General features: G+C 43.3%; 1 protein-coding gene and 1 non-coding gene across 2 annotated transcripts in view; one reads left to right on the forward strand and one right to left on the reverse strand.

Annotated features, from left to right (window-relative positions):
- The window catches only part of LAMB4 (laminin subunit beta 4), a 149,355-nt gene that overhangs the window by 120,079 nt on the left and 1,355 nt on the right, over window positions 1–27,921 (reverse strand). The window contains 1 exon segment of the mRNA XM_084977505.1: window positions 2,103–2,208. Coding sequence (XP_084833631.1) covers window positions 2,103–2,208 — 106 coding nt within the window.
- On the forward strand, window positions 1,395–1,466 carry TRNAE-UUC (transfer RNA glutamic acid (anticodon UUC)). Its single transcript has one exon. It is a non-coding gene; the product is annotated as a tRNA-Glu (tRNA).

The raw sequence follows: 27,921 nt of genomic DNA on the forward strand, positions 1-27,921 counted from the left end.
CAGCTTTATATTTTAAAAAAATAAAGTAAAAAAAAAATGGGCAGAAGGTCTAAATAGACATTTCTCCCAAGAACATAGACTGATGGCCAAAAAGCACATAAGATGCTCAACATCACTAATTACTAGAGAAATGCAAATCAAAACTACAGTGAGACATCCCTCACACCAGTCAGAAGTGGCCATCATCAAAAAGTCTACAAACAATAAATGCTAGAAAGGGTGTGGGGAAAAGGGAACCCTCCTACACTGTTGGTGGGAATATAAGTTGGTGTAACCACTATGGAAAGCAGTGTGGAGGTGCCTTAAAAAACTAAAAAGAAAACTACCATATGATTCAGCAGTCCCACTCCTGGGCATATACTCAGAGAAAACTATAATTCAAAAAGATACATGCACCCCAATGTTCCTTGCAACATTACTTACAGTATAGCCAAGACATGGAAGCAACCTAAATATTCATCAACAGAAGACTGGATAAAGAAGATGTGGTGCATATATACAACAGAATATTACTCAGCCATGAAAAAGAATGAAATAATGCCATTCGCAGCAACATGGATGGACATAGAGATTATCATACTAATGAAGTAAGTCAGAGAAAGACCAGTATCATTTGAGATCACTAATATGGGGAATCTAATAAAAATGATACAAAAGAACTTATTCACAAAACAGAAACAGATTCAAAGATTTCAAAACCAAATTTATGGTTACCAAAGGGGAAATGCTGAGGGGAGGATGGATGGACTAGGAAGTTGGAATTGGTATATACACACAATATATACAACATCAATCAGTAACAGAGCCTTAATATATAGCTTGGGGAAATCTAGTCAATATTCTGTGATGGCCTCTATGGGGAGAGAATCTGAAACAGAATGGGTATCTATGTATATGCATGGCCAATTTACTTTGTTGTACACCTGAAACAAACACAACACTGTAAGTCCAATCAAATTTATATTTCAATAAAATTTATGCAAAAAATACGAAACTGACAATAACTTTCTGGTGTTGCTAATTGGTTCAAATTTATTGCTTGTTCACTAACTTTACTTCACCTGCTTTCACTGTGTGCTCAGGCCCACATCTTGTCCAAGAGTTTCCTTTTGTGTGTGTGTAAAAACAATTTGGATGACACAGATAAAGACCTGAGGGGCCTGTCATGGCAACTGCCCAGCCCCTCAACCCATGGATGCAAAGAGTTTAATAAACAGCCTCTCTGTAGGAAGGGCCTGCATTCCACTTCCATTTCTAGTCCTGTTTCTTTCTTTTGCAAATGATACAGGAATATCTAACACAGGGGACAATTACAATAATACAGTGATGTGAGACCTTCACTCTATTCTTGGCTCACTTCAAATGGGCTATTTTATACATCTCAAAGTAGGAATTCCCTGGTGGTCTAATGGTTAGGACTCAGTGCTTTCACTGCTGGGGCCCAGGTTCAATCCCTGGTCTGGGAACTGAGATAACACATCAAGCCACTGCATGCTACGGCCAAAACAAACAAATAAAAATGACAGTTCTCATAGAAATCTTATGCCTAACTTCCCCTTATTTGCATAACCCATTTTTTTTTCACATCGCATCAGGAATCATCAGCTATTTCAACTGTGTTGCCTACATGGCGTCACCACAGAACACGAGCTCTAAAACTCACTTTTCTCTCAGTGACAACAGATACCATGTTTTCCTTCAACTTCTCATGTACACATACCTAAGATATTAACAGACACCTTTGGAGATACGGATCATTCTAGAGAATTTGAACTTTTTCTAAATTGTCACAAGATAGTCACCTGATAACACAACTTAAAATCATGCAGTTCAACACTATACTGTTTGAAGCCTTCCTGTAGCCACAAAAAAGCTCAGGTCACTGGCCGCAGCCCACTCTGCACGCAGCATCAGTTCCTCCCCTGAAGACTGTGTTATATAGACGTGTCTTATGTTTAAATGTTATCCAATTATTTATCATTCTGAAAAAGACATCATCCTCCATGATGGTCCCCCACCTACCCAACAACTCAGAAACGTGCTGATGCCCTCATTGGACTCCAGAAATGTCAACTTGCCAGAGAGACAGAAATGAGACTTACCAGGATTTGGAATCTGTGTTGAGAGGCGCAGGCAGCACCCAGGGCGTGTAAATGCACACCTGAAAGTGAGAGTCGTTTTAAGTAGAAAATGCTTTCCCTGAGGCACCTGAGGGAGGAAAAAAGATGAGCGGTAGGTATTCCGAAACCTGGCAAGAAAGGTGATTTGTGGAGCTACTTGCCTCAGGTTCTCTCTCTCTCCCTCTCTTCTTCTCTACCCTCCCCCACCCCCCCATACGGTGAAATGAACCCTCGATTTTCCAGCAAATGTTTTTCATCTTCACGTTGCTGCCAAACTTCTGAAAGCAATGACTGGGAGCTGATGATATCATGGCTACAGCAACCAACTGCAACATTCTTGCTAAATAACTGAGTTCCAAATTTGTGACTAAGTTCTTAGTTACTTGAGTGAAATTGAGGACATTCACAAAGAATCAGAAGTTCACACCTGCTCACAGAAGCATCTGAAGTACCACGCCCTCTCTGGGAATGAATAGTTGGTTCGCGGGAGATGCTCAAAATTTACTTGGGTGAAAGGGATGGGCCAATTCAAATCAGTTTTACTCACTGCTTGTGATAATCATGCTTGACAAAGGCAACTTTGAACCTGGAAGAGAGCAGTCGACCAACATAGATATGTTTGACTATTCACTAACCTGCAGTATTTAGCTTGAACATCCAACTTTGCCTGCAGACGCCAAGATTCTGGTGGCACGGGAAACAGAAGCTATGTCTGATGAAGCTTACAGGGAAAGAATGAGACAGTCCAGGGCATATTTTTGCTTCTAGAAATTGAGTAGTGAACGTATGCTCTACAAATATGACATTAAGAAAATTAGCTAACCCATGTCATTGAGTTATAGTGGCATTTGTCAAAAAGAAGAAATGGCTCATTCTTAACAACAACAACAAAATTAAACATCCCGGAGGCTAGTCCATGGCTGGGCCAGGGACTCTGCTGTCCTGCCCACAACTGCTGCCTGCACACAACATGTATTCATCCTCCAGGCGGGAACGTCAGTCTTTCGGGATTCGCTCAGCCTTGAAAAACTTCTCTCCATCTGTACCTTGACCCAGAGGCTTTGGTAGTGTGTCTTCTGATGTAGGACTTCTGGAAATGACACTATTAAAGACGTCCTCAATTGGGAGTGATGAGTTTATCCGTTATTTACTTATTTGAGCTTGAGTACATCAATGTCACCAAATCCATTTTTTACTTATTTGAGATTGAGTACATCAATGGGTTTATCCATTATTTACTTATTTAATTGAGTTTGAGTACATCAGTTGCATTTTCTGATATCAAAGGGCTGGAGCAAAACATTCTCTCCTTCTACCTTCCCCTTCAATTGTTGGTGTTTCCTCTGGGCCCTATTGTTTGAGCATCTCCTTTCTGTTCCTGCGTGTGTCCCTCAGACAAACTTATTCAGATGGTTTAATGACTAATCCACCTCTTTCTCTTTTCCAACCCACTTCCTGAGTTCCAACCCCAAGAACATCTCTATCTGGACGATTCACCAGCACCTCAATCACAGTCTAACTCCTCCTTATTCAAATCTGTCCGTGGTCCTCACTTCTATCCCAGGTAGTGGCATCTTCATCCACCCATGTGGTCAAGTCAGGAAACTCAGCTACACTTAATTTCCTTCTTTCCCTCCCATCCTCCTGAGACAAAGAGTCAAAACCTCTGAGCATGGCCTCCCTGAACAGTAGATGGGGTCCAGTGACAAAGAGGGACCTGGCTCCAGCTATTCCTTCTGCTGTTTCCCCCTCAGCACTGCAATAGTGACTGCCCTTGGGCTTCAACTTGCTGGCACTGGGACACCATTCATGTCCTTTCAGAGGGAATTGTGGGTCTCAGACTGGGTCCTAACTGGAAGACAGAATGGCTTAGTCTTTCTAGTGCTTCACCCCTTGCTCCTGTCCATTTGATATAGCACCCGATTCTTGCCATGTCTACTCCAAGATTGTCAGAGTCTTACCTTGCAGTGGCATGTTTCCTCCTAAAATCCTTTCAAGAACAGTGTAGTGGGGGGAAGGGAAGTCCAGGGGAGAAGACTAACCATTCTTGACCAGCCTGTTTTATTTGGCTTAGAGAGACTACATTCAGCATTTTGTGGGCCAGGTCTTGAGACCAAAACAAACGTATATGTACTTCCATCACTCAAAGCAGAAATTTTAAAACACCCCATTTTCAGGATGACTCTTAGCTTTTCCCAAGATGAGATCATTAAATAATATTGTGAAGGAAACCCCCAGGTTTCCAAATGCTGTCAAGTCATTTTTTTTTTAAAACTGCATTGATTCTTCTACAGCCTTCCATCAATATGTTAGTTGGGACTATCCTCATTTCTTTTTTTTCTTTTTCTTTTTTCTTTTGTCTTTTTAGAGCTGCACCCACAGCATATAGAGGTTCCCAGGTTAGGCGTCGAATCTGGGTTGTAGTTGCCAGCCCAAGCCACAGCCACGGCAACACGAGATCTGAGTCACACCTGCGACCTATACCACAGCTCATGGTAACGCCAGATCCTTAACCACCGGGCAAGGCCAGGGATTGAACCCGCATCCTCATGGATACTAGCTGGGTTCGTTAACCACTGAGCCATGATGGGAACATGCTGTCCTCATTTCTAACCCAGGTGTCTCCTTGCTCCTTCTGGGCCATTGTCCTCATTGTCACCAGAGAATACAGATTTACATTTGTCACCACTTCTTGGCTTACAAACCTTCATCGGGTCCCTTTTGCTTACAGGAACCGAGTTCCTCTGTGTGGCATAATGCAACATGTTCACAATCTGGCTCCGACCTCTCCTTCCACCTTCCCTGCATAAGAGCCACACTCCACTCATTCTGTCCCCAGGTACATCATGCCCTGTTTACCACCTAGGCCTTTGCATGGGACACCATAATCCCATCTCCCTTTGTCCTTTAGTTTTTACCCTTCTTTTAAGCTTTTCTTGCCTCTTCCAGGCAGAGGTGGCAACTCTCCTTGACGATAGAGTGACAGGCTTTCTATGGTGGTCAAGTGTTGCTGCTGGCCTCTGTCTAATTACTCTGAGCACTGGGATGTGATGGCAAGGACCACACAAAAGACCCATCCTTGCTTTTCTTCCCCTGACTCCCATAACTAGGCTGCTTTTATTTCCTGCACCCAGAAGCCAAAGGCTCGGTTCTAGCAGGTTTGTGCCTAATCTCCATGGAGATGACCATTAGCAGAATTTTGATGAGTCTGCCCCATCCTCTAGTCCTGGAGCAAACTGATTCCCCTAAGAAGCTGCTCTGTATCCTCTGAGGTCCCTCATCCCCAGACTTAAGGTCCAGGGCCTGAGGGTCTAGCACTGGGTATTCTAGTGCCCACCAGGGGGCAGCAGTCCTCACCCACCACACAGACTCTCTTGCTTTCCCATTCTGCAGGACTGAGTTTCCCTCTACCCTCCTTCTTTCTAGTAGGTAGCCTGGCTCAATATCAGGAGTCTGCCTTTACCTACTTTGACCATTCTCCTTTGACTGGGACGCTGGCACTTCGTTTTCTCCTTTGGGGAGGGTCCTCTTTTATGTCAGCCTCTTCCCGCGGCTCTGCCACAGTGGACAGCTCTTCCAATATTTTAAGTCTCATGAATTTTCCATTGCTGGTTCATGTGCCCAGTATCCACAGGGCTGACCATTAACAGAATTTTGATGAGTCTGGATGATTCCTCTGCCCCCTACTCTAGTCCTGGAGCAAATAAATTCTCTTTAGGAAGCTGTTGCCAGGAGTTCCCCTGTGGCTCAGTGGGTTAGGGATCCAATGTTGTCACTGCAGCGGCTCAGGTTGATACTCTGGTTTGGGTTCCATCCCTGGCTCAGGAACTTCCACATGCCATGGACATGTGCTTCTCTTACCACCCCCCCACCCCCAGCAACAACAACAAAAAGCTGCTTTCTTGGCCAGTTTTTGTAACTAAGCTTATCAGCTACACTTCTGTGATGAATACACTTAGGCATGATCTCCCACCCCACAAGGTTTTCAGTCATGGATATAAAATACAGAGCACTGTATTCCCACATGCCAAGCTTACTACAGAGCACATAGTAGGCACTTTTTTGAATGGACTGATGTTAATTTGCAGAAACTGCCAACAAAATTATATGGGGAGATCAGTATATCAGAAAAATATCAATCCCTCAATTTAGATTTGGAACTTAGATTCTAAAACTTGGGGGCATGTGATCTGAACTGTTTTGGGTCAGCTTTCATCAGGCCTAAATGACCAGAGTGGATGGACCTGGAAAGTCATCAATAGAGATTTTCAGGGAGTAAAGCATTCAAGACAAGAGAGAGAGGCAACTTTGTCTAGTGTTGAATAATTTAGAACAACCAGAAAATTCTCTGAGCCCTAATAAGTCCCTGTGGTAACTTCTTTTCCAAAGTTCTCCTTTTCTCTAGGGTGAATTTTAATTGCCAGGATAAGGTGGGATATTTTGTTCCCTGCTTTATTTATTCATTTTTTTTTCTGGTTCATGCTTCAATAACCATTTCCAGGCATATTTATCACCTCTAAAATGTGCTGTACTAGAGAGGCTTGTGTCTTAGAAACAGGAGACTCCCCAGCCCACCCCAGTCCAAAGTGGAATACTTTCTTCTTGGTTCTCAACACTCTGTCAAGTCCCAGCTGACGCAGAATCGTCTTCAGTGCTTCACACATCTTCTGTTGGTCTTGGGATTCACCAAGTAGCAGGAACTGCAGATTTAAGGGATTCTGGACTCCATGGGGTTTAGAATTCCATTCTCCTCCGAAGATGGTTTACAGGCTAGGAGTGCAACCAAGGCAGATCTTAAATTTCACTCACCTACCAGTACCTTAACTTTTCCATTTCAAATCTCCTCTGCAATTTTCGTGGGTAAGTTTGTTGGTGGCTTGAAAGTTGGCCTTCCTACAAGTTCACGGAGAATGTCCTCATAAAAGCATAATGGTCATGAGCTAAGCCAAAACAATTCCTTTTTTAAACCACATTGACAGGTTATAGATTCAATGAATGTTCCTCAAACACTGCTTTTATAGCCTTTTAAGCGCTTTCAGAAGAGACTTTCCAAAGGTTCTTGCGTGTTGTGTTTTTCTTTATGGCTGTATTTTAAGTTGACGCCATCGTTGTTTTTAATTGTGTTCCCTACGGGCCAGATGAATCTGTTCATTTCTGACACCCTGGAAAGCAAACTCAAGACTGGAGTCACATCTTTTCCATTTCAGGACTGAGAACAGAGGAAGTTTGCAGTCAGAATCTACCAAACACTGTTTCCTTTTACAAAACTCCCACAAAGCAGCAGGGAGTAGAAGACCAGAGAGGAGCCTTTGGTTTTTAGGTAGAAACTTCCACAGGGAAATGTAAGTGAAATAAAGGGACTTTTCAGTTTGTTTTTTTTCATCGGTTTGTGATGTTTTATTATGCAAAATATGAAACCCCAGACACTAAATAGTTGTGTATATTTAAAAGTTATTTCAAACATAGAGATTCCATCAAAAGTAGTTTTTTTCCTCCTTTTGAAATATGTAAATTTAAGTCTTGCTTCATTCATGGGTGATTTTATTGTATCTTGAGGGTTTTCCCCCCTGATATATGTTACTCCCATTTTATAACGAAACTTGAAGTGTCAGCATCATTCACATTTCCTAAATTTGCCTTCAAATAACCCTGTATAAGTTCCTCTGGGCTGTTTTCCTGTAAACTGATGCCACGTTCTTCAGCTATTTGCTTTCTTCTTGGAATGGCTTAACAATTTTCCTTTTAGGATTAGGGCGAGGGATAGAGTACTGTGAGATGGAAGGTGTTTTCCCAAAATAAATAAATAACTTGCCCATTGAACCAAAAGGTCAGTGGATCAGGTAATCAGAAGAAGCCTCTCAGTATAGCTTTTCTTTCTTTCTTTTTTTTTTTTCTTTTTAGAGCCGCACCTTGGGCATGTGGAGGTTCCCAGGCTAGGGGTCAAAGTGAGGCTATAGCTGAGGCTTAGGCCCCAGCCACAGAAATGCGGGATCCAAGCCGCATCTGCGACCTACATCACAGCTCATGCTAACACTGGATCCTTAACCCACTGAGCAAGGCCAGGGATTGAACCCACATCCTCATGGATACTTGTTGGGTTAGTAATCTGCTAAGCCACAGTGGGAACTCTCAGTATAGCTCTTAGTCAAAGGTTTTGGCTTCTCTCATTTTCTTTTTGAAAAAGAAGATAGCTTTATTGCTTTCCCTGAAAAATAATACATGCTCATTTATCCCAAATCAGACAATATAAAGAAATAGGAAGATGAAAATAAAAGTCACCTGGAAGCCCAGTCTTCCAGTGAAGCTCTTTCCAGATCTCTCCTCTCTCTCATTCTTGCTCTGTCATCTTCCAGAAACAGAGGGTGGGGGTGCTGAAGGGCAGGAGCAAATCCCACGCTCGCAGTATGGAGGCCCAGCTCTATTTCCTTAGTCACAAAGCCTTCAAAGCCGGCCACTTCCCTGAGGTATAATTCACATAGCATAAAACCCACTTGGTTTCAGTGGAGAGTTCAGTGCATTCAGCTGAAGCCTTCAAATGTGGGGGAAGTGAACGTTTCATACCCCTAGGGCGGGGTAGTTCCTTGGACGGCAGCCTGGGAAGAAATCCCCTGGAGTAGTCTTCTCTCAGCCAGAAGTGCCTGCTGACCCTTGTCGAGCTGTGGTGTGGCCCACCTTTGCTCCTAGATGGCTGCCTCAAGGCTGGGCTGAGGAAGTGGCACTTACTGGGACTTGCCCAGACTCGAGGAGATGTCACAAGGGCTAAGGAGTTGGGCACCAGGAGGCTTGCAAGTCCTGGCGGGAGGTGTGAAGGATTACTAAGTCTCAGGAGACACTGAGACAGCTCATCAGCCTTTCAGAAGACTCTGTAAACCTAGACTTGTGGTTGCTGAGGAGGAGGGAGTGGGATGGACTGGGAGTTTGGGGTTAGTAGATGCAAACCACTGCATTTGGAGTGGAGAAGCAATGAGGTCCAGCTGTCTAGCACAGGGAAAAATATCCAATCACTTGTGATGGAACGTGATGGAAGACAATGTGAGAAAAAGAATGTATATCTATGTATGACTGGGCTATTTTGCTCTATAGCAGAAATGGACAGAACACTGTAATTCAACGCTAATAAAATAATTAAAAGAAGATCCGTGAACATGAATGAAGCTGAGATCACAATGCTTCCTGGAGTGGATACGTGCCACCCAAACTCAGAGGACACATGGGTGTGGGCCTGCTGGCAAAGTCTTCAGGCAGTGAGGAGGCTGCAAAGCCCTCCCTGTCAGGACTGTGTTCCCTCAGAGTCACCCTGCCCAGGGAGAGAACCCTGGTAGGTTTACTCTTTGGTTTCTTTTAGAACCAACTTTCCCAGTTCCTCTGCTTACCAGGAGATCCTTATCACCTACAAGGGCCTGGGTCTGAAATAACCCTGGCACCTCCCACCTCAGCACTGGCCTTGGAAGGTTCCAGTTATGAGAGTGAGGCAGATGCAGTTCACCGGGCATTTAAGAGAGAGCCAGGGGACTCGAGTCCATCCATGAACCTTTACAATTCCTATCAGAATTTTTAAAATGCATTTGAATACTTGTAGCAAAGTTTTGACATGCGCTAAGTTTCAAGTTGCTGATAAATGGGTAAACATTGTGTCATTTCTGTGCAAAAATTGCTAACTCAGAGTCACGGATAATTGTAGTTCTAACTCTTTGCCCTCAAGGTAAGAAAATGAAAATCTAGACCCTACACCAGTCTAGGGTCTTCCTCCCTCTTTCCCACTCTGACAGCCCTGGTGACTGGCCCCACCTCTTTTATTTCGTTCCTTGGTGTGGTGGCTTTGAGGCACAATGTCACCCTAGCACACTTCAGGGTTTCAGTGAGTCCAGAGAGAAGTGGAAGGACAAACAAGTTAATTAATTATTTAATTCCCACATCAACCTTGTGCAGTAGGTACTAAGTTATCCTCATTTTTGCACATGTGGATCCTGAGGCATAAAGGTTACACAGATAGAAGCATTTCCTTTGATTCCCCTGACATGAACTGATGTAACAAGGAAGCAGAAGGAGGAGTAATAAAGACCAGGCTGTTGGGGGCCATCAGGATAAAGAGGGACAGAATCCTCTTAGAGCCCTTCGCTCTCATCACACTGCCCGGAAAAATTGTGTCAAGCTTTTTTTCCCCCCATTTTTTTTTTTTTTACTTCATATGTGTATTTCCTTCTGTAGCTTGTTTCTTTCTCCTTTTTAAATGTTTTTTATTTTTTCCACTATAGTTGATTTACATTGTTCTGTTAGTGAAAATCTTTGAAATGAGAAAAAAGTTACTGGTGTTCTCTTGTAGTACCTTCTTCCTAGCTGTCTATGTCTTTCATGATCTTTGAGCTACTTTACAACTCAGTAAGTCTTAGAGTTCTACTGCAAATACTTCTTGTCCATAGAGATGTGAAATATGTCCTGAGGAGAGGCAATTGATGATACATTTCTGCATATATGTTAACTAATTGAATCCAGCACTTCTGATGGCTTATATACATGTTTTTGAAAAATTTCCCTTTGAATTGGTTAAAACATTTTACTGGTTCCATCATTAGGATAAGATAAAATCTTTGGCACATGTTTGATTAATGTTTGTGTGAGAGCCATCATTTTACCTCAAAACATTTAATCATTAACGACTACTTGTAGTTCCCAAATACACCTATGTCTTCTCATGAGCTGTTTGTTTCCTCTCCTTATAATGCTTTGCCGACTTCTCCATCTAGTTCAGGGGTCAGTAGTCTCCATGCCACAAGCTCAGTCCATCCTACCATCTGCTTTTGTGATGACCTATAAGTTAAGACTGGCTTTCACATTTTAAGGTTAAAAAATATGATTCTGTAGCACATGACAATGATATGAAACACATTTTAGTGTTCATAAAGACAGTTTAGTTGAAACGACCATGTTGATTTGTTTATACCCTGTCTACAGCTGCTGTGTCTATAGTACAATGACTGAGTTGAGGAGTTGTGGAAGAAAACATACCACCTGCAAAGCCAAAACCATTTTCTAGCTGGCCCTTTCCAGAAGAAGTTTGTCACCCATTGCTATAGTCTGAATGGGTTCCCCTAAAATTCTTATGTTGAAATACTTAAACCCAAAGATGATGGTAATAGGAGGTGGGGTCTTTGGGAGGTGCTTAGGTCATGAGAGTAGAGGCTTCATGAATGGGATTAGTATCCTTATAAAGGATATCCAACAATCTCTGAAATATTCAAATAGCTCATGCACTTCTATATCAAACGAACAAAAAAAACCCAAACAAAGGGTGGGAAGAAGATCTAAATAGACATTTACACAAAGAAGACATACAAATGGTCAAAAATACATGCAAAGATGCTCAACAGCACTAATTATTAGAGAAATGCAAATCACAACTGCAATGATATATCACCTCACATCAGTCAGAATGGCCATTATCAAAAAATGTACAAACAATAAATGCTGGAGCGGTATGGAGAAAAGGGAACACTCCTACACTGCTGGTGGGAGTATAGGTTGGTGTAACCACTATGGAGAGCAGTGTGGCAGTATCTTAAAAAGCTAAATATAGGAGTTCACGTCGTGGCTCTAATCTGAGTACGAACCATGAGGTTGCGGGTTCAATCCCTGGCCTTGCTCAGTGGGTTAAGGATCCAGTGTTGCCATGAGCTGTGGTGTATTTCACAGACATGGCTCAGATCTGGCATTGCTGTGGCTCTGGTGTAGGCTGGTGGCTACAGCTCAGATTGGACCCCTGGCTTGTGAACCTCCATATGCCACAAGAGTGGCCCTAGAAAAGGCAAAAAGACAAAAAAAAAAAAAAAAGCTAAATACAGAACCACAAATGATCCAGAATTCCTCCTATATATAAGCATACAGCTGGAGAAAACCATAATTCAAAAAGATATATGCACCTCAATGTTCATAGCAGCACTACTTACAACAGCCAAGACATGGAAGCAACCTAAATGTCCACAGATAGAGAAATGGATAAAAAAAGATGTTGTACATATATACAATGGAATATTACTCACCATAAAAAAGAACAAAAGAATGCCATTTGCAGTAACATAGATGAACTTATAAATTATCATAGTAAGTGAAGTCAGTCAGATAAAAACAAATATCATATCACTTAAATATGGAATCTTAAAAAATGATAAGATAAACTTATTTATAAAACAGAAACAAACTCACAAACTTTGAAAACTTGAGGCTACCAAAGAGGAATTTCAAGGCAGAGGGAGGGATAAATTAGGAGTTTAGGATTAACATATACACACTACTATATACTAAATAGCCAAAGATTTATATGGAACCATAAAAGACTCAGAATTGCCAAAGCAATCCTAAGGAAAAAAAAAAAAAGCAAGCATGAGGCATAACTCTCCCAGACCTCAGACAATATTACAAAGCTACAGTAATCAAATCAGTGTGGTACTGGTACAAAAACATATATACAGACAATTGGAACAGAAGAGAGAATACAGAAATAAACCCAGATACCTGTGGTCAATTAATCTTCAACAAAGGACACAAGAATATAAAATGGGAAAAAGATAGCCTCTTCATCAAGTGGTGCTGGGAAAACTGGACATCTGCATGTAAGTCAAAGAAACTAGAACACATCCTCACACCATGCACAAAAATAAAACTCTAAATTGCTTTAAGACTTAAATGTAAAATAATACAGAAGACTCCTAGAAGGGAACACAGGCAAAACATCCTCTGACAAAAACCGTACAAGTGTTTTCTTAGGTCAGTCTCCCAAAGCAATAGAAATAGAAACAAAAACAAACCAATGGGACCTAATCAAACTTAAAAGCTTTCACATAGCAAAGGAAACCATACACACAAAAAAGACAACATATGGAATAGGAGAAAATATTTGTAAATGATGCAACTGACAAGGGCTTAATCTCCAAAACAACACATATGAATCAACAGCAAAAAAACAAACAACCCAATTGAAAAATGGGTAGAAGACCTGAATAGATATTTCTCCAAAGAAGACATATGGATGGCCAGTAGGCACATGAAAAAATGCTCAACATCACTAATTATTAGAGAAATGCAAATCAAAACTACAATGAGGTACCACTTCACACCAATCAGAATGGCCATCACTAGTAAGTCTACAAATAGCAAATACTGGAGAGGGTGAAAAGAGAACCCTCTTACACTGTTGGTGGGAATATAGATTGGTACAGCCAAGATGGAAAGCAGTATGGTGATATCTCAGAAGGCCAGATATAGAACTGGCCAGCAATACCACTTCTGGACAAAACTTTCATTGAAAAATATACATGCACTCCTATGTTCACTGCAGTACTACTCACAATAGCCAAGACATGGGAAACAACCTAAATGTCCATCGACAGATGAATGGATAAAGAAGATGTGTTACATATACATAGCAGAATACTACTCAGCCATAAAAAGAACAAAATAATGTCATTTGCAGCAACATGGATGGAACTAGAGACTCTCATACTAAGTGAAGTAAGTCAGAAAGAGAAAGGCAAATACCATATGATATCACTTATATCTGGAAACTAATATATGACACAAATGAACCTGTCAATAGAAAAAAGACAAACTCATGGACATGGAAAACAGACTTGTGGTTGCCAAGGGGAAGGGGGAGGGAGGGGAATAGACTGGGAGTTTGGGGTTAGTAGATACAGACTATTACATTTGGAGTGAATAGACAATGAGGTCCTGCTGTACAGCACAGGGAACCATATCTAAGCACTTGTGATGGAACATGATGGAGGATAATGTGGGAAAAATAATGTATGTATACGTATACCTGGATCACTTTGCTGTGTAGCAGAAGTAGAATATTGTAAATCAACTGTAATAAAAAATAAAATAGATAATCAACAAGGACCTACTATAAAGCACAGGAAACTCTCCTCAATATTCTATAATAACCTATTTGGGAAAAGAATCTGAAAAAAGAATCAATGTATGTATATGCACAACTGAATCACTTTGCTATATACTTGAAATTAACACAACATTGTAAATCAACTATACTCCAATGTAAAACAAAAGTTAAATTTAAATAAAAAATAAAAGACACTCAGAGATCCCTTGCCCTTTCCACCAGGTAAGAACATGGTAAGAAGTCATCAGTCTAGAACTGGGAGGAGGGTTTTTACTGGGACCCAACCATGCTGGCACCCTGATCTTGGACTTCCAGCCTCCAGAATTATGAAAAATGAGTTTCTGTTTTTTATAAGCCACCCAATGTCTGGTACTTGGTGATAGCATCCCAAATGGACCCATGATCTACCTAATGCAACCAATGTCTCAGTATCTCCTCTGGGACACTTCCCAACTCTCCAGTCTGGGCTAGGTTCCCCACCCCATCCCACCCTGGGTACATCTAACATTTGCATGTGTGTCACCAGTCACAGCTGCCACATATGTTGTGATCCTTATTCTTATGTTATCATTCCTAGTATGCAAGGACATGGACTGAATAAAAAATGTATTTGAATATCACAGCATCCAGAATAAGTAACAATTCTTATCAATTTTTATTTATTATTTTGAGGGTTGAAGCAACAATAAGAATCAACCTATTTTAAAAATAAAATGACAGAAACCATGATTGCTTGTAATCCCCTGGAAATGAAGTGACATAGCAAGAAAGGCAGAAGTGGTGAAGACCAGCTTGTCATGGCCAAACACGGTGACTGAAGGCTGAAGGCAAGGTGTACCCAGAGGAGAGCCCAAGTTAACCCGTCCTTGGAGGACTGACTAGCTTTAACCAACAGCTCAACTTGGGCAGGTTGCACAACTTCCGGGAGTGCTCTTCTCACTGTTTTCCACTGATCTACTTCTCCTTGGGTTTAAAAACCTCTCCTGCATGTCTTCCCATCTTCATATATTCTTTGGTTTTCCTGCCTTGTCCTTGCCCCATCAAGAGCTTTTCCCAAATTCCTAGGGTGTCCTGTATCACCGTGTGTTTGAGTTAAACACTCCACAGAGTATAATCTGGTTTTTGTCTCGGCAGCTCTTTCATTTTCCGAAGGAACTGTTGGTGATGAGAACTAAGGGGTCAATGCAAACAGAGGAACAAGATTTGTAGGAAATTAAGTACTTTCAAGGAGCTGAGCACCACACTATTGTGCAGTACCAGTGTCCCCAGTCCTGCCCTAAGTTCGCTCCCGAACATGCTGATTCTCTTTCTCAGCTTCTGGCATGGATTTCTTTCCTTGTCCTGTCACAAGATTTGTCATCTCTTAAACAACTTGAAATTGTGAGACAATGACAAGTTCCATGCCACCTCAGCCTACTACAAGCCAAGGCACAAATGTCCATTTCTTGAAGGCCATGACTTTCTTTCTGTTCCCTTTACAACTCTCATCTATCAAGTACATTGCAGAAGCTCCAGAAAGCCATTTTGTGTGTTATGGGTTGAATTGTGCCTCCCCTTCTTCCCACAATTCCATTTGTTGAAGTCTTAGAATCCACACAAGTGATACCACATTTGTCTTTCTCTGACAATAATTTCTAGGTCCATCCATGTTGCTGCAAATGGCATTATTTTGTTCTTTTTCTATGACTGAGTAATATTCCATCGTGTGTGTGTTTGTGTGTGTATGCACACACACATTATATATACTATATCTTGTTATCCATTCATTTGTTGATGGACACTTAGGTTGATTCCATTTCTTGACTATTGTAAATGGTGCTATAATGCACATTGAGGTGCATGCACCTTTTTGAATTAGAGTTTTTGTCTTTTCTGGATATATGCCCAGGAGAGGGATTGTTGAATCATTACAGTAATTTTTAGTTTTTAAAGGAACTTCCACACTGTTCTCCATAGTGGCTGCACCAACTTACATTCCAACAAACAGTGTTGGAGGGTTCCCTTTACTCCACACCCTCTGGAAGGACCCTTTCTTCTTTAGAGGAAGGAGAAACAGAGAAGCAAATCCAGATCTCCAAGTTGGCCCTCTTCTTCCTCCCTTTGCTCACTTAAGATGGAGGCAGTGATAGGGATGGAGGAGGGTAGTTATACAGGTGGTTGTAGAAGTCCCAGTAGGGGACCATAGTTAGAAAGGGATACCAAGGGAACTATGGGAGACCACTGCAAGTTAATAATCATTCAAAAAACCCATCAGAATGAAGCAGGCTTGCTTAATTATAAAACCATAAGCAAAAGCTCAAGATATGCCTCAGGTCATTAAGTGAAAGATAAAATGAGGTCTGTATTCAAGTTCAGCATGATAATGATCCTTGGGACCAAGGAGAGACGTTTAAGGGAAGGCTGATATTACCAGGTAGGAGACCCTCATTATGTGGAAACCAGAGATGATTCAACATATTTTAGCATACGTTTCCACCCTTCTCCTGATTTGAATAAGCACCATGACAGCCCTAGTTTGACCTCCTAAGGTCACATACTCTCTTACCCAACATGAAGGAGGAGTTAAAGATGTAAGCCTGACTCTACTTAAGGAAAGAGGAAGAGGTGGTCTTTTCCCCCTCCCCACTTTCCTTAGATTATAAAGATGTAGCTCACCTGATCCTTGGGGCAGTGCTTCTTTGCCTGCCCATTTGCATCTCTCACAAGTATCCTATCTTGTTTAAAAAAATTATTTTATTATTATTAAAATATAGTCGACTTACAATGTTTCATCAAGTTCTATTGTACAACAAAGTGACCCAATCACACACATTTCCCTGTGCTGTACAGTAAGGTCCCATTGCCCATCCATTCCAAATATAACAGTTTGCATCCCCAAAACCTCCAAAATGCCCATCCATCCCACTCTCCCCCCACCTCCAGGAACCCCAAGTCTGCTCTTCTGTTTTTGTTTTTTGGTTTTTTTAAAATAGGGTCATTTGTTCCATATTTAGATTCCACAAATAAGTGACATCATACTGTATTTGTCTTTTTCTTTCTGGCTTACTTCACTTAGCATGAGAGTCTCTAGGTCCATCCATGTTGCTGCAAATGACATTATTTTGTTCTTTTTTATGGCTGAGTAGTATTCCATTGTGTGTATATATGGCAGCTTCCCAGTCCATTCATCTGTTGATCGACATTTAGGTTGTTTCCATGTCTTGGCTATTGTGAACAGTGCTGCTATAAACATAAAGGTGCATGTATCTTTTTCAATGAAAGTTTTGTCTGGATACATGACTAGCAGTGGACTAGCCGGATCATATGGTTGTTCTATATTTAGTTTCCTGAGGTACTTCCATACTGTTTTCCATAGTGGTTGTACCAATTTACATTCCCACCAACAGTGGAGGAGGGTACCTTTTTCTTCACATCCTCTCCAGCATTTGTTAATAAGCATCCTATCTTAATGTGTCTATTTCTCGCCTATCACTTTGTCTCTTGCTGAATTCCTTTTGTGCTGAGACACAAAGAACCTGAACTTTGGTCAGTCCAGACACTAGGTGAGTGGTTCTCATTAAAAAATTGTGGGTTTGAATCCCAGTATGGGTTCTGGCTAGATGCAAGTCATAAGTATTTTCAGTTTCAGTAGCACTGAGCTTGGTTGAGCAGAGAGCTGAGACCTCCATCATCTGCCCATGAACTTGCTTCCCAGAGTAAAGCTGGCAAGCCGTTAGCATGAATTTCACATTCTCACCAAGTCCTTCCCTTCTCTGTGCAAAATAATAACCGTGACAGAGCTGACATCCTCAAACAAGTCCCAACAATGTTGAAAGGACTTCATAAGCACTTGTAAGTGTGGGGAAAGTCAAGAAGGCTTTGGTTTTGCCTTGAAGCAGCACTCAAGTTCATGTACTAGATCTCTTCTATGGCTGAGATCTTTGGAGAGAAAAGCAGTGCCACGTCACAGGATCAATGAGAGTATGAAGTGGCAATGGACGCTGCTTCCTGGAGTACCTGGCATTTCATAGGCACTAGAGGCGGGTTAGTTCTTTTTTTTCTCCCTCCTCATTTTAACACAAATTTTCGCTAACTAAAGAGGATTAAATGCTGAAAACCATGCATACAGTAGAAAATGCCACCAGTATTATTTCCACTGGGGAGACAGAATGTGAAAAAATACAACGTAGTTTGCAGAGGATTGTGTCTTAGTCTGTTCAGGCTGCCCTAACAAAACACCCTAGTGTGAGGTGCTTACACAAGAGAGATTTGGTTTCTTACACTTCTGGAGGCTGGAAGTCCCAGATCAAGGTGCCAGCTGATACAGTTCCTGGTGCGATGCTGCCTGGGGCCTTGCAGATGGCTGCTTTTTCTCCATATCCTCATGTGGGTGCTAGGGCTTTAACATAATAGCTTTTGGGGAGACATGTTCAGTCCAAAGCAGACGGCTTGATCACATCTACTCTTGACCTTTTCTTGCGATTCAGATTTTTGCCCTGGGGAGTTTCAATTGTGTTAAGGCCTCTGCGACTGCATCCTCTCCTAATTCTCCATTTCTGCGCTTGGCTGGAAGGAGACCAGAGGCTGTGGCAGCATCACCACACTTTGGCATCTCCCTGCATCACCAGAGATGAGTGGGGTCTTCTCATGGGTGCCGGGATGTGCCTTCTCCGTGAGTGTTCCCATGGCTTATTCCACATGGAACAGAGCTTCTAGTGTTACTTCCATGACCTCATGAAAAGGAATCAGCTCTTCCACGTTTGGAGAGTGAGGCAGGGCAGGAAAGAGTAAGAGAGACCACAGATCTCAAAGCCTCTATTCCCTCCCCTCCAAAGACTGCATGGTCCCTCCCCACACACCATCCCCATCCTTCTCCTGATCTGTTGTCAGTGGGAGGCATCAAGATGCCAGTTGCTGCTCCTTTTATTTTCATCACCATATCTTCACACCATCACTCAGTGCAGCAGATTCCTTATTCTTGTGAAAAGCTGCTCCATGCCCCCTCTTTCCTCATACTCTTGTTTTTTTCTTGTACATAGTTTCCAACAGTGTTATTTGAAAATATACTTTTTTTTAAGGGCTGCACCTGCAGTATATGAAAGTACCAAGGCTAGGGGTCAAACTGGAGCTATAGCTGCCAGAAAACACCACGGCCACAGCAATGCAGGATCCGAGCCACGTCAGCAACCCACACCACAGCTCATGGCAATGCCAGATCCTTAGTCCACTGAGCGAGGCCAGGGATCGAATCCACATCCCCATGGATCCTAATCAGGTTTGTTAACCACTAAGCCACAAAAGGAACTCCTATACCTTATCTTTTTGTCTTTTTTTTTTTTTTCCCTTTTTGCTTTTTCTAGGGCCGCTTCCCACGGCATATGGAGGTTCCCAGGCTAGGGGTCAAATCGGAGCTGTAGCCGCTGGTCTACACCAGAGCCACAGCAATGCGGGATCCGAGCCACATCTGCAACCTACACCACAGCTCATGGCAACACCGGATCCTTAACCCACTGAGCAAGGCCAGGGATCGAACCCTCAACCTCATGGTTCCTAGTTGGATTCGTCAACCACTGCGCCACAATGAGAACTCCTTCTTTTTGCCTTTTTTGGCCTTGCTTATGTGGAAGTCTCCGGTCCAGGGATCAAACCTATGCCACAGCTGCTGCAGCGACAACACTGTATCCTTAACTCACTGAGCCACAAGAGAATCCCAGGATATCTTTTCTTTTTAGGGGGTTGTAACCTCCCCCTCCCCCTTTAGCTAGAGAAGACAAAAAAGAATAAGCCCAAAGGGAAAGCCACAAATAGGAGCAGTGAAAATGGGTGCGGAGCTAAGGAAAGACATTGAGGTCTGCAGTCTATTTCATTACTAATGTCTGCAGGATACAAAGCAGTTCCCTAGGCTGTGAGCTCTACTGTCTGCGAGAGGAGAAAAGAGAGTAGGAATCATGCGAAAGGTTAAACATTCCCAGGTTACTGGCCTCACACGCCCTGAGACTTTCCAATCCTTGTGTGGCTGGAGTTAAACTTACTCATGTGGACTCCTGGGGCTTCCTGGGGGGAAGGGTGTCATTTGTGCAGGCAAAGCTCCACTGGTCTCACGACAGCTCAGGTTCCTGGCCACTTACTCTCTGGACAGCTGGCCTCGGAACTCCAAGCCCTGAAACGAGCGTTGTCCCATCTACAGCCCCCTTCTGCCACCCATTCCCTCGCCACATAGCTGCCCTCTAACCTCTCTGGCAGCTCCCTGTGATGGGGTGGAGTAGGGAACCATAGGTAGAGAGGGAGACCTAGGGAACTTTGGGAGACCACTTCAAGTTAATAATCCCTCAAGAAAACTATCAGGGAGCTCCCATCATGGTGCAGCAGAAAGAAATCTGACTAGGAACCATGAGGTTGTGGGTTCAATCCCTGGCCTTGCTCAGTGGGTTGAGGATCCAGCATTGCCGTGAACTGTGATATAGGTCACAGACGTGGCTCTGATGTGATGTTGCTGTGGCTGTGGCGTAGGCCAGCAGCTGTAGCTCCGATTGGACCCCTAGCGTGGAAACCTCCTTGTGCTGCCGGTGCAGCCATAAAAAAACACAGAGAAAACAAGAACAAAAACCCTATCAGAACATTGTGGAATGAAGCAGATTTGCTTAACTATAAAACCGTAAGTAAAAGCACGAGATATGCCCCAGGTCATTAAGTAAAAGATAAAATGAGGTCTGCATGCAAGTTCAGCAAAATAATGATCCTTAGGCCCAAGGACAGGAATTTAAGGGAAGGATGACCTTCCAAAGTAGGAGATCCTTATTATATAGAAACCCGAGATAGTACAACGTATTTTAGCATCTGTTACCAACCTTCTGCTGATTCGAATAAGCACCATGACAGTCCTAGTTTGACCTCAGAGGGTCCAATATGTAGGAGGAGCTAATGACGTAAGCCTGACGTCAACTCCAAGAACCAGGAAGAAGGTGGTCTTTTCCCACTCCCGGCTCCTCTTCGGTTATAAAAATGCAGATCACCTAATCCTTGGGGCAGAGCCTCCTTGCCTGCCTGCTTGCGTCTTTCACAAGCCTCCTATCTTAAAACATCTATTTCTTGCCTATTACTTTGTCTCTCCCTGAATTCCTTCTCTGCTGAGACACAAAGAACCTGAACTTCAGTAAGTCCAGACACCAGATGAGTGATTCTAATTAAAAGACTGTAGGTTCAAGTCCCAGTATGGGTTTTAGCTTGGTTCAAGTCCTGGCACATGAATTCAAGTCCCAATCTGGCTGACTTCGAGTCAGAGGTGTTTTGGTTTCTCTGGGCTTTGTCCTACCTCTGGGGACAAGCATCTCTGTACCACTCTGGAAACATGCACTGTTCTTCTTGGCTCTATTAGACACCAGGGCCCAAGTGGCCGTCATTCCAGGCGCTCCCTCTCAAGTCCCCAAAGCGAGAGCTCTCCTCTTACAGTCCACTGCTGGTAAAAGCATCAACCCTGCACAAACCCACTCAGATGTCATGAGTGGACGCTTCACCTCAAATGGGTGTCCCCCAGTTCCCCTTTCCCTCTTGAGGGCATGGATGCCCTGACATAACACCATGCCACCTGGAATAAGCCCAGGTTCATGGCTTCCTAATGGGACTTGCCAAATGGATGCCAGGGACTTCCTCCTCTGGTCAGGATGGAAAGAGTCCACAGGACCAACTTACAGAGGGCACTGGAGGCCCACGGCTGCCATGAGTGAGATGGTCCAGATGGGAATCTTTAATCCCACATTAACCTCCCCTTTAAAGACCCATTTGGCTGGTACTGAAGCCACCACTGATGAAAGAAAGGAGCATTGCCATTTCTGCTGCCCTCTCTGTAGCAGCAGAGGAATCCCAGGCCCAATCTGCTTTCACTTTGGAAAGGGCTCCAAATACATTAGGAGGCTCCCAAAGGGATATTTCAATGGTCCTGCAAGGATACATAACCTCTGTCGCCAGGATTTAAATATCGTACAGCTGGAAAGTGGCATTCTACAAAGGACCTTGGGCATAGGGTTTCTCTGAGGAAGCAGGGCAGGCAGATTTGCAGGCCCTCACAGACCAGCGACAGCAGCAATGTGGGTGGACAACTGCCCCTCCCAAGACCCAAGGTCCAGCCTCCCCTGCCAAGTTCTGGGGCATCATCAGGTCCTCTAAGGGCCAAGAAATCCTCCCAGAAGTCACACATGAATTTTTCACATTACATTACCCAACACACCGAGGTAAAACACACACTAAGTTTTTTCATGTTCTGGAGGCAACACACCCCTCGTCTCTAATTCTTCACCCACTACATGCAATCACATCCAAGATTCCACCCTGGTGTTGGAATGAAGCCCAATAGTGGGCTTTAGAAGCCACACAGCAGTCACTCCAACAAGCCACAGATTTCATCCCCTCTGTCCTGCAATCCCAGTCAAGTCCTTGGCCACCTCTTACTATGCGTCCCGGAGTCTCTGGACCACACAGGCATCTACCTGGCTTCCTATGTGGCTTTGGAATAAGTGCCAACCCACAGCAGCAGCCCAAGATACTCCCCGAGAGTGCCAGCTTTTGGCATCCTCTTGGGCTCGTCAGAAACTGAGGCCCTAACTAGCCACCTCCCAGTACTACTCCAGACCCACAGGTTCCTGTCATGTCCTAGGTTAGCTGTGCCCAGGGGAAGCTTGGCATGGCTATGGATGCCTCCTAGGTAAAATGGAAATGGCAGCTTCAGGACAGGGCTACACCTGATGTCAAAGGCCTTCCCAAATTACAAGAGGGTGTGCCTCCCCCCATGCTCAACCCCTTGCCTATGAGACTTGAGGAAGTAACAGCCCCACCTCCCCCACTGTGGTTACTTGGTAGCCCCTTGGGACTAACTGTCTGGGAGGGATGGGGAGCTGCTGTTCTTCAGGGATAGAAGCACCACCACTGTATGCAGTGTAGCTGGAGGTCAGGGCATTCCACCTGCCAGCCTCGGGCACCTCACCAGTGGAGGAGGGAGGGGGCTCCCCGCTCAGCCCAGGTGATGGGTCTGGGATGTCCACCCAGCACTCGAGGAGGCCATACAAAGGGGCCCTTCACAGATCCCCATTCTTAGACTTTTGGGTGGTTGCCCTTGGCCTCGGGGTTTGGTTTGCCCATTGACAAAGGGGTAATTTTCTCATACAAAGGCCAGCCCACCTGGGGTGCCCAGATATGGAAAGAATTTACTGAGACCCCCATTTCCATCATTTCGACTCACATGTCTGCTCATACTAGCAGTGTCACATCAGAAGCCATTTTCAGTGGCAGACCCTCTCACTAAGCCCTCCCCACTCTTCCCAGTACAGATGCCTCAAGGTATCAGACCATCCCATCACTTGAGAAATGGGCCCACACAGCCTTGAGTTCCTAAGTAATCTGTGCCTTAACAACTTGGCCTCAAGTGAGGGGACCCCCTTCTCCAGCAGCAGCCAAGAGCATTCTTTGCTCCCAAACCAAACAACCAAAGGCCATCCAGATGAGGACATATTCCCCGGGGAGCCCGATCACACTCCTGCTAGCTGACTGATTTCCTGGGCCCACTGCCCCCTTCTGCTGGGGCTTCCAGACATGGTGTCCTCTTTGCAACCCCCCACCCAGAACTCCCCTTTGAAACTCCTCTTTCCTGAATATTTATTCTAGTTCCTTTTGGATGGACATATATTTACTCTGACCAGGGTACCTCTCAGGAGACTCACTGGGGGCATCTCCAACCTAATAGTCTTTGGATCTTCCTTCTAAACTTGGTCCGCAGGCAGCATTGAGCATCTTAATGACCTTAAAAAGACACACCTTAAATTACTTTCAGGAAAGTGGTCCCAAAAGGGATCAAACTCTTGCCCTAGGCATTTCTAGCCAATAGCATCACTACTGAGAGGCTGAGACCAGCACAAAACACACCTATTATTGTAAATACAGTTTTATGGGAACTCAGCTACACTCTCAAGTATCTCACACACCTCAGTTCTTAAATTTGTGACTGATTTTGTTCCACAACTGCAGAGCTGAGTAGTTACAACACAGGTTACATGGCCTGCAAAGCCCTGAATTGTTTGCCATCCAACCCTTCACAGAAAAAAGGTTCATCAACCCTGCTCCACTGTGTGGCACTTGGCTTGCAGGAGGGCAAAAGGGGCAGGCAGTATAGTTGGGAGACTAGAGATAAAGAGATATTGCATGTCTTCACACACATTTTAGAAAAAACCTAGAGAATTGGCTGTTAGGCTTGTTGGGTGGAGGCACCTGAAACGACTCCTGGGGGTTTTGCCTTGATTGAGCCAGTGTGGGGCTTTTTACTGAGACTGGGTGATGGGCAGAGATGAGAGAAGAGATGGCAGAAGAGGGGTGTCCTGAAGATCTGGAGACACCAACAAGTCAGGGTGTCAGAAAAGCCTCACAGGTGGCCTTGCTACAGAGACACACAGGTTGGGAGGGGACAGTCTCCCAGAATTCAGAATGTCTGGGTGTGTAGTAGAGCCGACAGGCATACTCAGATACCTGACAGCCACCTATCCGAGTGGGAGAGAGATGGCTTCTGGCAGACCTACCTCTAGGAGCAGGCTGGGTCCTGATCCCTTGCATTTACCACGTGGAGATGGGAGCAGAGCCAAAGGCCTCCCACCTCCCCTCCCCACCCCCACACCCCAACCCCCAGCATCCTTAGGCAGACTGACCAGAGAGAAAGAACCAAGGGAGCAGTTACTTAGGTCTAGTTCCTTTTTTCTTTTTTCCTTTAAAAGGCATCATTATATTATTAAAGTGTAATAAAACTGTAGAAAAATGAAATATAGTAATTCAAAATAAAAAAAGAAAAAACTTAGCCTTATTGATATAACTTACATAATGTTGACCTCAAAGAACAGACTGTCAGTTATTTCTCTAGCAAAGATGTGTTTCTTCTAAGTCAGAACAGGATTGCAAGCCTGAATCTCCAACCACCGTGAGCTATGAGCAAACTCCCCTGCAGCAGGGAAAGGAGCATGCTTTTATAGAGGGAGTTGGAAGGGCTAACTAACAAAGAGTCGTGGCTTCTCATTGGTTGAGTCCTTGCTAGGAAAGAAGAGAAGTCTTTCTTCTTCCTGTTGGGGTCTGCTAAACTCACAGACTGTGAGAGCTCCCCCTTCTGGTCTCCCAACTCTATTTGAGGTTTTTGTTTATTCTTTTTTTTTTCTTTCTTTCTTTACAAGACAATAAAACATACCAATTTTAAGGATATAGTTTTGAGTTCTGACAAATGAACACTCCTCTCCCCTGCAAACATCATCATAATCAAAATATAAACTATTTCCTTCATCCCTGAAAATTTCCCTCAGCCTCTTTGTAGTAAATTCCTCCCCATGCCTCAGCCCCAGGGAGCACCTGATAGGCCTTCCTTCATTGTAGATTAGTTTTGCCTGTTGCAATGTTTCACCTAAAGGAAACTTCTTGTTTGGCTTCTTTCACTATGAGAATGAGTTGCACCTATCAGTAGTTTTTTCCTCTTACTTGTAGATTAGATTTTCATTGGTATGAATACTGGTATGATATAACAAAATTTGTTTATCTATTACCTGATTTCAGCTGTTTCAAGTTTTTTGCTATTATGAAAAGAGCCTAGTTTCTTTTTTCAATCTCAGCAGAGAAATCAATACTATGCTTACAGGTGGGAGAGGTGACAGGAGGGCGTGTTTGTTGAGGGCAGAGTTTCCCACATATTAGGATACATTAGAATCACCTAGAATGCTTGTTAAATCACAGATGGCTGGTCTCTAGTACAGGAATTTCTGATTCAGTAGATCTGAGGTGGGCAAAGATTTGCATTTATTTCTATCCACTAGTGCTGATGCTTCTGTTTTGGGGACCACACTTTGAGAAACACTGGGGTCTCCTGGAAGAGACAGAAGGACGGGGAGGGGAAGTGACCTATAATGTGGTGCTATACTTAACACAGCCTCATTTATGAACAGCCCTGAGCACTCTCAGACACACACAAGCCTGGAGATGGTTCACTTTAACAACTTTATTGAGGTATAACTTACATACCACAAGTTCACTTGTTTTAAGCATACAATTAAATTATTTTTAGTAAATTTATTAAATTGTGCCATCATCCACACAGTCCAGTTTTAGAACTTTTCCGTTACTCCAGTAAAATCCCTCATGCCAATTTACAGTTAATCCTTAATCCCAGTCCCAGACAACCTAATCACTTTCTGTCTTTTATAAGCTTGCTTGTCTGGACATTTCAAGGAGATGAAATCATGCAGTATGTGGTTTTTGTGTCTGGTTTCTTAATTTAGCATGTTGTCACTAAGGGTTCTCTATGTTGTAGCAGGTATTAGTACTTTAAAAAATGTCCAACTAGTATGCCATTTAATTGTATTGATTTAATTAGATTGTTTAATTGTATGGATAGACCACACTGTGTTTCTGCAATTATCAATTCATGGACATCTGGGTTACTCTTTGGCTATTATGATGAATGCCTCTGCAAACATTCACATACAAGTCTTTGCGTAGATATCTTTTTTCACTTTTGGGTATACACCTAGGAGTGGAATTTGCAGGCCATTAAGGTAAATTTATATTTAACATTTTAAGAAACTGCCAGACTATTTTCCAAAGTGGCTCTACCATTTCATAGCCTACCAACAATGTGGGGTCCATTTTCCTTGGATATTTCATTGTTGTTTTTAATGGAAGGGATACAAGAGAATTTGAGATCAACTTGTATGAAGAAATGTATTCAAAATACTGTTCATTAAGTAGGTGCACATACAAGAGTGTGAGAGTATGTTGTTTTTTGATGCTGGTTACAGTCTTGGCTGCACATAGGAATCATCTGCGGAGCTTTGAAAAATCCTGATGTTAGGCTACATCTCCAACAGAAGAGTGACGTGACAGGGGTGGGTGGGTGGGCAGGCATGAGGACCTTTAAAACTTCCAGGTGAATCCAATGTGTAGGCTGAGTCTATGCGTTTGCGCTCATGCTTGGGAGCACACACACACACACACACACACACACACACACACACACACACACGGACAAAGTCTGTTAATTAAAGGGAAAGTTTGTTCACTGAGATAATAGCTAAATAGCTACAGCTGAAGAAAGACAGTGTCTCTAGGACAGATTGAGTGACACTCAATTTGAATTCAATAGAAGGAACAGAATGGACTGTCTGGCAAACAGTAGCATCTATGATTACCTTCACTTACTTTTCCTGGGATTATTTCACCGTTTCCACCTTTTTTGACCATAAAGTAGAGGAGAATAAAATGATAACAGAAGGGAGTGTGGGGAAGGGGAATCATAGGTTTCCAAGGTCTGTTAGTTTTAGAAGGGAGAGACTTGGTGTTTAAATGTCATCAGACAATCCGGTTGGGCAGAAGAAGGGATAAAAAGTGGGGAAGAATCCACAAGGGTGGAGAGAGGTTCCTGGATGCAGGTGGAAGGATGGATCCCCTCTTTTAACAGGAGGTGAGGTAGAGGATGGGGCATATTGAGGCAGACATCTTGGTCTGCTAATCAGAAGATGAGGGAATCCTCATCTCTTTTTTTCTTTTTCTTAAGTTAGCGAATTGTGATATATGGTCATTTTGTAGAGAGCAACTTGCTGTGAGGCTGGGTGGGGAGAGGGAGTAGGGCTGAATGTTTGAGGAGAGTCGATAAGTTCACCTGAGAAAAATACGCAGGGCCATGGGGAGAGTTGAGCCCTTTGAAGATTTTATGATTTTATAATGATGCTGATCACTGTTCTATTTCTCAGTTCTTAGGGGCAGGTGAGGGAAAGCAGCCAGTGGATTGATCCTGAGTAATATGATAGCTCCATGAGTATTGAGAAAAGACAGAAGGGCAAAGGACTTGGAGGCAAAGCAGGAGGGTTTCAAAAGCAACGGACCATAAAAATCCATGCAGGAAAAGGGATGGAGGAA

The sequence above is a fragment of the Sus scrofa genome, chromosome 9 (genome assembly GCF_054392235.1).
Source record: "Sus scrofa isolate SSC_HxYL_T2T_F1_AM1 chromosome 9, Sscrofa_HxYL_maternal_Yorkshire_Landrace_v2.0, whole genome shotgun sequence".
Classification (NCBI taxonomy): domain Eukaryota; kingdom Metazoa; phylum Chordata; class Mammalia; order Artiodactyla; family Suidae; genus Sus; species Sus scrofa.